The sequence below is a fragment of the Cynara cardunculus genome (genome assembly GCF_001531365.2).
Source record: "Cynara cardunculus var. scolymus isolate 2C chromosome LG 17, CcrdV1, whole genome shotgun sequence".
Lineage (NCBI taxonomy): Eukaryota > Viridiplantae > Streptophyta > Magnoliopsida > Asterales > Asteraceae > Cynara > Cynara cardunculus.
This window is the reverse complement of record NC_037544.1, coordinates 5490681-5503288: the sequence shown is the minus strand read 5'-3', so window position 1 is coordinate 5503288 and position 12608 is coordinate 5490681. Positions and strand designations below refer to the sequence as shown.

Sequence of the window (12608 nt, the reverse complement as noted above, 5' to 3'; positions counted from 1 at the left end):
CGCGCAATGCGACAGGAGCCTTAAATTTTAACGATTTTGATTTTTGAAGTTTCACTGTTTTATTAGAGAAGATTTAACGATAATATAAGTTACATTTGGTATTTATATATTAATACAATTTGAATAAATAAAAGTTATGTTTTCAATTACAGACTATCGATGAAAAAAATCGTATGACAGTTTAAAATTCAATATATTTAAAATCTAACATATTTAAACGACTCCACATTTATGTTCGATTTACACTAAGAGCAAAGAATCAAGAGATCGAGAGTGAGACCGAGAGTTCTAGAACAATTGAATGGGAGATGAATGAGATAACTTTTAATAACTCATAGTGAATATCAGTTTGAATCTCACCTTGGGGATGAGGAGAAGACATAGAAGTATGAGAAGGTGAAGACATGAGTGAAAGGTGTTAAAAGTATCTTGGAAACATGAAAAGAAAAAATAATAATAATATGCATTGGTAACTTGTACTATATGTTAAGAGATTTTAAAACTGAATGCATAAAGTAGTAGTATTTAATGCATTATGAGTTGTTTTTAAGACTTYTAAGACTTTGTGCATAAATGTATACTACTTTGTGCATTAAAAATTATTTTTAAGACTTTTGATAAATCTGATTTATAAGGTAGTATAGATTATACATATTATATTATAAAATTTAATATATTTTTAAAACTAATTATATATAAAAACTTGAGTATTTCATGAATTTTTCGACTCGAATATTGGGTAATTCGACTCAACTCGTTAATATGTCGAGTCAAATTCGAGTTTGAGTCGAATCTATTCGAGTCGAGTGTTTATCGAGTTAATTTTTAGTAACTCATGAGTTGTCTCGTATGATTTATATCATTAACTAAAATAGCTGTTAAACCAAAATAACCTTCAAAATTAATAAAATTGAACAAAAATAAAAGTAATGGAAGTTCTTAACAAACTGCTGTTGTAACCTATGATATCATGAGGCCCACCACACCAGAACCAGATCAAGACCTCCCCTTTCCTATATAAAAATATTGGCCCCTGCTCTCTTCTTCTCACACTCCCCACTTTCCATCTCTTACCTCTTCCTCACCCCCAAGGTTTAGGTTAACATTTACTACCATCCGCGGCGCACGTTAACTTACAACCATGGATCGGAATGCCATCTTCCTCACTGCATTCATCTGCATTGTCTTCTCCTGTGTTGGCGGTCAATCTCCCTCTTCCTCCCCCACAGCCACCCCTGCTCCACCCACCACCACCACTCCTCCTCCCACCGCTTCTCCACCACAAGTCACATCCACTCCTCCGCCAGTCAGCTCACCACCACCAGTCGCTACTCCTCCTCCAGTAAGCTCACCACCACCAGCCACCCCTCCTCCTGTCGCTTCACCACCACCAGCCACTCCTCCTCCTGTTGCATCACCACCGCCAGCCACTCCCCCTCCCGTCGCATCACCACCACCAGCCACTCCACCTCCCGTCGCATCACCACCACCTGCCCCCCTCGCCTCTCCCCCGGCTTCAGTCCCAGTCTCATCTCCAACTGTAACTCCAACAGCCGCACCATCTCCTTTAACTTTAAGCCCACCAGCACCACCCACCGGAGCTCCTTCTCCGTCCCTCGCTACCGATCTATCTCCGGCACCGTCTGCTACCGATGTGGTACGTACACTCTTATACTTGAACTTATTAGATCTGATCTATACTACTTAAAACAAACAGATGTCAATACTGGTTCACTATTAACTTTATAAAAACAGAGGCGTATGTTAGTTAAAATGCTTGATGTTATCTAACCTGAACCCGATTGTACCGTTCACGTGTCGTACTGACTACCCCCTGCCATGGTCATCGAGATCAGTAGCCTGATCTGCTCAATACATGACTAGTAGCCACCATGCGCCTGCGATATATGCTCCCCGCTTTGCCATCAGATCTGACCATTCTCATCATAATATTGCTTAAAGAATCACTTCCATATCAGGATGTCACATGCGCACTATAGCGATACATCGAATGTATGTGTGTTTTTGCTAACATGAGCGTCTGTTGCTCTCTCGTGTTCCGTGCTTTGTTTTCTTGGTGGGTTGTAATCACGTGTGTCGTCTTGTTCTTTTAGGCATCCAATAATCCTTTGCAAAATGACATTAATGACCCCTGCATTATCCACTTGGTCCCTTTAGAAGATTAGGTCATGTTAGTAAATATGCATCAACATTATATTTAATCTATATAATTAATTCATTACAGTTTAAACCATAACAATTCAGATTCGATGAATGCGGACGTCCGCTTGCTATGCTTGGCCCGACAACCTAAGAGCGTTGATCGAATTTAGTCTAAAATCATATATGATATACGTGTTCTTGTGTTATCTTATTTAAATGGATGTTTTATTCTCTGTTGGGTGCTTATTTGATCTTACTTTCGGCATTGACATTGCAGAGCGGTGTAGAGAAGATGGGATCGATGGTCGGGAGCATGGTTTTCGGGTTGGCTCTCGTTTACTCGCTATTCTAGAGAGACGGGTGGATATTTTTGTGGTGTCGGGTTTTATATAGTCTTGTTTGCAGTCAGCCGATGGATGAGAGCTTTTGCATTGTATTTGGAGTAGCTATATACATTCTTTTGGGGGGATGCTGTTTATTGTAATTTTTGATTGTGATATTGTTGACTTCATTACTACTACTATTATTATTGTTTTCATTTATGCTTGCTTTCTTTCAATTCATCCTCTTCAGCTTATTACATTCAGTCTCTGCTTTTAAAAGGTATCATATGATATCTCAGACAGCTGTATAAGACATTGTCTGTTTTGTCTACACCTGGAACGCTTTTGATAGATGAGGTATCATGCCCCTTATAAGGCAACCTTAGTTCCCCTCTCCAATTGATGTAAATCTTACATATGACCGTGTGTAGGGATGCTCAAAAACCCAACAATGGTCTCAACCCAACATGAAATAACCTAACCCGAATCAACCCGATGTCTAATGGAGTTGTAAATTTGTTAAACTGTAGATATTAGGTTGATATTGAGTTACTATTATTTGAATCCAACCAATTGAACCAGATATCTTTTTATTTCTTGGATTTAATATGATTGTTGAATATTTATTAATATATACATTAGACAATTACACCATCATGTATACTTTTCATATACACATATCTTCAATCTATTCACATTTCTGTATAATTCATTCGTATATATGTTTAGTAACAGTGAACATATATATGTAAATTGAGAAAGTTAATTGAATGTAATATACGTAAGAAATATGGATAAGTTGTATCAAATGATTGACGATGAAAAGGAAACAATGAGTAGATAAATAACATATTCAAGGTTAAAAAAATATTTTAATGTACCAAAGTATCAACCCGACCAACTCGTACGGATTGGGTTGCACTTTGGTTTGGGTTGGGTTGGGTTAAGATTTTTCCAAACCGCAAACATTAGGTTGAGTTGTTTAAATATCTTCAACCCGATTAACCCAACCAATGAGCACCCCTAATCGTATGTTGATATATGTACACCTATTTATATCAAAGTTGGGTTAAATCATACCTTAAAAAATGATAAAATGACGTCTTTTTGATGTCGATGTGTATAAGGATGATATTAATAAGTAGGTGTGCATTTAGTCTTCTCCGTTTTGATCTGAGATTGGGTGCTACACGGACTTGTACCATACAAGTCTCGTGTGGTTGCCGAGAAAAGGTTTTGCATTGCATGAATTACGGTATCTTAAAGGAGAGTGGGTGGGAATGGATTTGAATCCGAGGCCTTGCTGTGGAAACCTCACCTTCTTTTCGTAGGGACACAAGGCTCTAAAAGTACCATTTTTCTATTTGGTTTTATTTGTTAATAATCATTATAAAATACTGATAAGGCTGATTGAAATTCATCAATTGTTTAAATATGCATACATGTACAAATACGATAACAATTGGAAAAACAAAACGGAAGTCGTATTTTCAAATTATTTACTTAAGCATGTTGTTTTTGATTTTCCGTTTACGCTCTTTTTATTTTTTCTGGCTGATACTAATTTCCATTCACAAGACAAATTAAGGGATGTGTAATCATTTTGTAATAAATGGATTAAGAATTAGTTATAAGTTGTAAGATCTATCATCTGTCCATTGCTTTCAAAGCTGAAATGATCGATTGTAGCATTTAAAACAACACTAAAATTGACGAGTCAGAATTTGATTTTGTGTTATCTTATGACGTATATACAGTATGGCAAACATCACGATCTATGGACGATGCTCCCAATAAGCAATCTATGCATACATCAATCGTCATCGGTTTTATTAGTCTTGTCATCATATCCCAACCACTTGGTTTCTCCATTACACTTTAAGAAATTCCTTACGTGTCAATAAAAAACATATCTCTTCATCTGATGTTTCAAATCGTGGCATTCCAACAACTATTACATCGACAGACAAAGGTTTATTTTTACCAGTATGTATAACACTGTGTCATTTGACCAATTACTTGCACTGACTTGTTCAAAAACTCCTCTGTTGATCCTTAAATTTCATCAGATAAATTCTCACAATTTAACAGTTTAAACTTATAATACATTTCAGTTCAAAACCGAAAAAGGAAACTATTAAATGTAGGGACTGTTTACTAAACGCTTACCCGGTAATTTTCCTCACCAGATGAACATGGTAAGGGGCCAAGAATCTTACCCGGTAAGAGCGACGACAATGATGGAGAGTCTTATCCGGTAAGTGAGGGTGACGACTCTTACCCGGGTAAGCGCTTACCAGGTTAATTGTTGTTTAAGATATGTTTTGATGTATTACAACCTTATCCAATAAAATAAAATTATAGTGTTAACTCCTAACGTTAAACACTTATCGAGTAAGCATTTAGGTAAACGGCCTCGTAGTGTAGCTGCATAAACCTCATGTGCAACCTTAACCTTAACATAACCAATTCACTCCATCTGCAATACTCACCTACTCTTTATTCATTTCTTTCGTCACTCCCCACCCCCAAAACACCCCCTATAAAATACTCTTATTTGTTTCATTATGCAACTACCAAGTATCAATTACCACCCCTTCACTTCTATATTTACATATTACACCCTTTTATTTTTTGTAAATTAGCTAAAAACCCCTCCATCAACTTTTCTTTATCTTTTTAGTCGTTTTGTTGAGTTTTAACTTCAATCTTTGGGCCAAAAACCAAATGAGGAAAATTTTGTTGCTTGGAATTCTCCTTTCCCTTCTCCTTGCCACTTCTACTCTCCAACCTTCCTTTGCCAATCAACAAGGTATCTCTATCTTCAATCAATGTTTTAAGACATGTATTTTTAAATATTCTTATTTTTTTTTTCTTGTAAAATACGCGATCTTGGTTTTTGTCCATATGTTTTTCTTCAAAGACCAAAATGGTTTATATGTGCATTTTGTGTCATGATCAGATTTTTTTTTTATTTATTGTTTTAAGACATTTATTTGTGTATGTTCGTTGTATAACTTATGCGTAAGTGGAACGAGACTTAGGATCAAGTGAGACCAAGTTGTTTTCGTGAGATCATTTTTTTACACTTGATATTTCATAGCAAGACACTGTGAAGGTAACCTTCACAGTGTTTTTGTTGTGAAAGTTCATATTTTTTTTACTTTCACAATGTTTTGCTGTGAAGTTTCAAGTATAAAAATGTGCTCTCACGGGTCTCATGAAAATAAACTGGTCTCACGTTAACCTAACTCAGTAGAATGATTTTAATATCTTTTTTAGTATGTACTAAGACGGTTTTCTTACTTTGGTGGGACGATTATGAACGGAAAAAGTGTATTGTAAGAGCAAGTGCAAAGGAAGATGCGCGAAATTAGGGTTCTCCGACAAGTGTATGAAGTACTGTGAGTTATGTTGTGAAGAGTGCAAATGTATACCGTTGAATACCTTTGGAAACAAGCATGAATGCCCTTGTTACAAAGACAAGAAGAACATCAAAGGCAAACCGAAATGCCCTTAAATTTCAATTCTATTACTTCCCTACCATCACCCTATATGGTATGGTCTTTTTATGTAACGAGTGTTTAGTGTTGTCTCTTTAGTTACGAGTGTGAAATAAATGATACCAATTTCTAGTAAAAGGTTATATTTGTAATTTTCTATGGTTCATTTTGCTTAATAAAAAATCAAGAACTTATAGATCTATTTGTTGGTTTAGTTCCATTTTATTTATCATAAGATCCAACTGAACTGATTCTAAAAATAATTGATCTTAATGAAAGCAACAATATTTAGATTATATTCTTTAACACATTTCTACTTGTATGGATTAAATTAATTAATTTTTGTGTTAAATAATAATATAAATTATTATTATACATGAATATAAACACAAACAAAACCAAAATATTGAATAAACTAGTCGATCCATGTCCCCTTCATCTACTCCACATCGACGAGGGAGTGAGCAACAGAGTGAGAGAGCATCGAGTGAGTGAACTTTGATGGCAGTTTGGGGGTTTCAATAGCCAAGAGTGACTGAATAAACCCAAATCAGCTTAATGGCTTAGTCATTAAGCGGTAAACAAATAACCGTATATGATTACATCATTAAACTTTAAACAAATACTCCTTTACGTTGCATTCTGGAAACTCATTTTAAGAAGGAAAGAAAAGAAAAATGAGGGAACGGTGAGGAAAATTAAAAAAACTCGTGTTCTCGAAACATTTTTAAGATTAAAAAAGAAAGGAAAGAGAAAGAAAATAATGATTAGTTTTCTTCCAAAACTTTCCTCCCAAACGTGGGATGAAAAGGAAGGAAATGAAAGGAAATAAATTGAAATCATTTAAGAAATTAATAAAATTACAAAACTAAGTAAGAGGCCGTTTACCAAACACTTACCAGGTAAGTGCTTACCGGTAAAATTTAACATTATTATTATTTACTTACCGGATAAGATTTTATCCACCAAAACGACATTGTATCCAACAATTTACCCGGTAAGCGCATACCATGGTAAGAGTCGTCGTTTTCACTTATCGGGTAAGACTCTTGGTCCTTGTCTCGCTCTTACCGGGTAAGATTTTTGCTTTTTACCATGTTTATCCGGTGAGATAATGTTACTTTAGTAAGCCTTACCCAGGTAATTGTTTAGTAAACAGCCCCTAACTTTCATTCTAAATAATATAATTTTAAAGGGTACGTTAGTAAAAATGACATCTTTCCTTTCCTTTCTCTCATGTTCAAGAACACAAAAAATTATTGCTTTCTTTTCCTTTGACCCCCTTTCGAAAACACAAATAAAATAAATTATTTTCCTTTTTCTCTCTCCAAATTCAAGAACACAACATTAATACCATCCGTCATATTTATTGGCATATATGCATTCCTTGTGTTTTTCATATCTTGTTTTGAGACACATACTCTCTAAAAATACGTTATGGAAGAAGCTTGATCTCCCGAAACGACATGTATTTCGACATGTTTTTCATACCTTGTTCGTAATTGAAATCCCATTATTCTAATGAAATCCTAGATACAGAGAATTATTATGGGGGTATTTGATATTTTACAGGATTTAATATGATTTGCTTATAATAATATTTTAAAACACGTCAAAGACGTTCGTTTTGTAATAATCAATTAATAAAAGATAATTCAGTTATTTTTATAATTTGTCTTTAAACTATAAAGAACGGGATTCAATTACATTGCAAAAATTACAAACCAAACGTACCAAATATTCCAAAACTTTTCAATTTTAAATTCTTAAATGAAATCCAAAAATCCTAAAAACAATCAGTCAAACAAACAGGTCCAAATTTAATTTTAATAAAAAAAAACATTGTTTTTATTCGATAAAAGGCATTAAACTTGATAGACCGGTTCATAAACTTTTATTCCGTTGGAATTAAGTTGTGAGCGTGAAAGGAGAAAAGTTTATGAAACATGAACCGGTTTAATCAAAGGTAAAATGTTTAATATGTAGAAAACAAAAATCCGATGTAACTGAATCACCGGGTGTAGATGCTTTCAGGATTTGTTTGTTAGCAACTTAATAAGCTTAATGAGACTCGCAACTTATTTGGATCAGACTCTTTGAAAGTGGCTTAATGATATTGAAAGTGGATGTGATATTCTTCTAAAGCGTCGATAAGGCCAAACCTTAAGCTTTAGATTCAAGGTAGGGTTGTACAAGGGTTGGGGTTGGCCATGTTGAAGATGTTTAAACAACTAAACTCAATGTTCGGTGTTTGAGAAATCTCAACCCAACCCAACCCAAGCAAAACTGCAAGCAACCCAATGTTTGGGTTGGTGGGATTGAAATTTTGCTACATCATTTTATAATCAAGTTAAGCGTCTTGTTTAAACGAATTAAATCAAAATGAGAACATACAAAAAAAAGTAACAAACCAAAAAAAGAAGAATAATTAATTACGGTTGAAATTGTAATATTTTTTTGAATGTAGCTAATTAGGGGTTTGTTTGATGTACACACTACAATAAAATTGGGTTTATAGGATGCCACCAATTTCAAAGCGTCCTAATAAACTGCTTTATAAGACTTAATTTATAGGACCAAAAACTAAAAGGTTCTATCTAATTGACGTTGTAATAAGTTTATAGGACGTTTTTTAGCGTCTATACAAGTTTTTAGGACATCTTTAATACAAAGCGTCCTATTAGACTATTTTATAGGACACTTATAAACTCATCTTTTTATAGGATATTTGTTTTTATAAGACATTTATTCAAATATGTCATATAAAATAGTTAATTCGAGGCTTTGTATTAAAAATGTACTAAAAAACTTGTGAATACGCTTAAAAGCATCTTATAAACTTATTACAACACATTTCGATAGGACTTTTTATTTTTTGGTCCTATAACACAGTCTATTAGGACGCTTTGAAATTGGTGGCCTCTTATAAACCCAATTTTGTTGTAATGACGTATATTAACCAACGACTTAACAATCATATTAAATTCGTAGTATCGAAGAGTATCAGGTTGGATTGGATTTAAATTACTCTAACCCAATTTCAACCCTATAGATGCGTTTTGGCCAAATTCAATATCAATTATCTGTCAGGTACCACATATCGAGTTTTTTTTCCGGTTTTTTGGGTTGTGTCGGTCGATCTTTTGAGCACACCTAATCAAGGTGTGACCTTGGCAAAAACAAAGTTAAAAAACACTTGGATACCATCGAACCTGTAGCTAGTGGGTTGAAGATTTCTATAAAATGTAAAGTAGTGGGTTGTTTCTATAAGGTTTCTATAAAATTTTAATCGTTATACATGTTCAATATCTATCACATACAGATATCTAATTTTCGTCATGAATATTTGAACGTGTAGCTGATATTAATCGTTACAAATCGTAAAGAACTGAAACAAGTACCAACGGTTGTGAAATCCGTATCGGACAACATCGTTATAATTTCCTTATTTACAGATTCCCTTCCTACTATACAACCTCAATCACTATGTACAGCATCATTCCGAGATGTGATTACCATGGAATTGCTTTTTTTAAATATGGCATGTTGATATATAAATAGCATGTTAATATGGACACAATTGCATTTATACTAAAACATTCGGTTGGCATTTAAGATGGGAAAAAGTTTCAAGTGAGTGCTTACCAATAAGAGTCATCATCTTACTTACCACGTAAGACTGTCGTTCTTTGCCATTAACGTAAGTGATCTGATAAGCACACTTGGAAAAGACCCGTTAGCGAGAAAGACAAAGGTTCATTAAGCACAAGTTACCCATAAATGGTCAAACCAGAAGCATATATAAAGATCTATATTAGCACACGAAATAATACTATATATAACACTTCAACAATACGATATATATCCTAGACCCTCAAACATAAACATGCACCACTTATTATACGTTTATATATCCATCTGCCCTACCTGTCTGAACGTTTAATTGCATCAAGAATCTCAACTAGAGAAAGCAAAGAGCAGATTAAGACAAAATAACCCTAACACAACCTAGATAAAACTATAGTTAATACGACATATATCTTATAACAGACACACCATACTTAATAGTTAAGCTTCCTCCATACTTTTGCTACTCCACAACATAGATGAACACAAACAGCTTCTCATGCTTGAGGCGAACCGCGTGGCTTGCTGTTTCTAGCTAATGCCAGAACCCTCTTCCCATGTGGATGACTGTGTAAAAATGCATACTCTTTCTGGACTTTGTTGATCATCATCTCCTTAAGAGAGCCCTGCATGCGTCGTAATCCAATGTAGGTTACAGATTGATAAGCACGTTTAAACTGTAAAGTAGGTTGTTATGACCAAACCTTTGCGGTTTGTAACGCTGATTGTGCAACATAGTTCCCATACGGATGCTGAATAACCGATAAAAAGTTTTGACTGTTTATAATCTCCCTAATGATGGGGATAGACTGATCATCTGGAGCATCCTTCAAACACTTCTCCACAACATTACTTGCATACTTGTTCATTGCAAGAGTGACAAAATTCCCAGAAAGCCTCTGCAATATATCAGCAGTAACACCTGGTATCTGCATTCCCAATATGTGCTGGACAACATAATTCCTGAAATTTATAGTTAAAAAGATGAGTACATGCAGTCTAATCTTGATTAAGCTATAATCACTAAAAGAAGAGGACAAACCCATAAGGGTGTTCAGCTAGATGGAGTGCATTAGCTATGATTTCAGTCAGTAGTCGCTCTTTAGATACACCATTGGCGTGTAATACACATTGTTGTAACACACAGCATCCACTTTTGTCAGTAGCTATGTCTAGACAATTATCAGCTACCACATTCAGAATTGGCTGCAACAATACATTCATTAGTTTTGAATCAATCAAATATCCAAATTACCAAAAAAACCATGATCCGGAAACATGAGACGACAGAAGTTTAATTATGATGATCAAATCAAACGGATTTTACCTTCAAAAAGAGTTGCAAGAATCAAAGAATTATAAGCATCAAAGACCATAGAATAACAACACTTGCAACACTTAAACTTGCACTTCATTGAGAAAGATGAAGAGTTGAGATAAACCCTAAAAGGAATGTAAAGGAGGGATGTGGTATACCTGGACTTCGTCAACATGGAAGGATTTCAAGCAGTGCTGAATGACATGATGGCCGTTCGTGTTTTTGGTCAAGGTAACCGTGATCCTCCTAAGTGCTGATACGATCAAAGATCGTTGTTCTGCCGTCGAGAGAAGTTCAATCAACTTCTGCATCGCTCGAGTCCTGAAGCAAAAGCACATTAGTAATATTTATGCTTCATATATATAAAGATCTATAAGAAATCTGATAAATTATTTGATACCCATGAGAATTGAGGCAAATAGAGGTGAGATTGGCATCATCAGTAATCACAGAAACAACAATGTGAGTCATTTGTCTCTCATTGCACACTTTGAACAGTTTCTGAGCAAGATAATTCATCGATGCATCCACCATAAATTCACGAATATGATCTTTAATCTCAGAAAATATCATCTCGATATCTTCAGGTTTTCCTTCTTCACACTTGGTCTGCAAGAATTGGCAGCCTTCTTGACCCTTAGCCACCAAGCATATCAAGCCTCTTATATCTTTCAAAGAGGCCGGAAACTTGGTTCGTTTCGGCTGCTGCCGGGATTGGGGGAGAGAGTTACTGATAGGGTTTGGGTATGCGCTAATCCAATCTCTAGATCGGATAGGGTTTTCAAGCAGATTACATAAACCCCTTGGATTCAATTCAAAGCTATCTCTCCGACTATGCAGATTGCAGCAGGGATCATGGAAGGCTACGTTCCGGTTGACCGGCGTCACCGGAGCAGGAACTCTCCCTTGAGGATAGATGTTACCCACATTGAAAGACGAGTCAATGAGCGAATTGTTTGCGATGGTAGAACCCCCAAGGGGCGGAGAAGAGGCCAAGAACGGCAGCAGATGGTGGTTTGATGATGATATATTAAGTCGATTAAAATCGATTTCAAGATTCCTCTCACGTGGGGTTTCTGGAAAACCATTCAGGGATGATCGGTGATCGAAACTTGCAAGGCCGGCCGGATGGAAATCAGTAGCACCAAAGCAGTACAACTGATCAGGGTTGCAAGAATTGCAGCAGTAGTCGTACGGATTGAATTCAAGACTGAAATCCGCCGGATAACGATCTCGATGATCAAAAATAGAACGGACGGGATTGGCTACAAAGTGGTTACCCACCGCCGGCAGCTGTTGTTGTTGCTTGGTCTGGAAAGAGAAAACACCAGTATTGTCACCAAGGAAACTACCATTGCCATTTACTTGCCGGGCAGAAGAAGAACCCATGATGGTGGTATTGGACGGCGGCTGTTGCTGGTTCACGGAGGAGGATGACGGCGCAAAATCGGTAGGGTTTTGACTGATGAAAAGCCAGTCAAACTCTTCTTCTCTTGGGCCGGTCTCCATGGGAATAGCTTAATTTGTAACTGAAAACAGAAGAGAATCAAGAAAGGTTTTTGTAGGGAAGATATTAAAGGAGATTTAAATAAGGAATAGAGAGAGATTGCATGTTATACATATATGTATATATAATACTCTGTATATGTGTAGAGAGAGAGAGAGGGGGGGGGG

General features: G+C 35.7%; 2 protein-coding genes across 2 annotated transcripts; one reads left to right on the top strand and one right to left on the bottom strand.

Moving 5' to 3' along the window:
• The first annotated feature begins 1060 nt into the window (after positions 1–1060).
• On the top strand, positions 1061–2722 carry LOC112501085 (classical arabinogalactan protein 9). The gene is made up of 2 exons (XM_025104740.1): positions 1061–1657; positions 2441–2722. The coding sequence occupies exons 1-2, from the start codon at positions 1142–1144 to the stop codon at positions 2513–2515; spliced, it is 591 nt and encodes a 196-aa protein (XP_024960508.1). The 5' UTR covers positions 1061–1141; the 3' UTR covers positions 2516–2722.
• Positions 2723–10113: 7391 nt separating this feature from the next.
• On the bottom strand, positions 10114–12443 carry LOC112500533 (putative pumilio homolog 8, chloroplastic). The gene is made up of 5 exons (XM_025104035.1): positions 11335–12443; positions 11093–11255; positions 10659–10822; positions 10321–10579; positions 10114–10242 (listed from the first exon to the last, which is right to left on the bottom strand). The coding sequence occupies exons 1-5, from the start codon at positions 12441–12443 to the stop codon at positions 10114–10116; spliced, it is 1824 nt and encodes a 607-aa protein (XP_024959803.1).
• Positions 12444–12608: the final 165 nt, after the last annotated feature.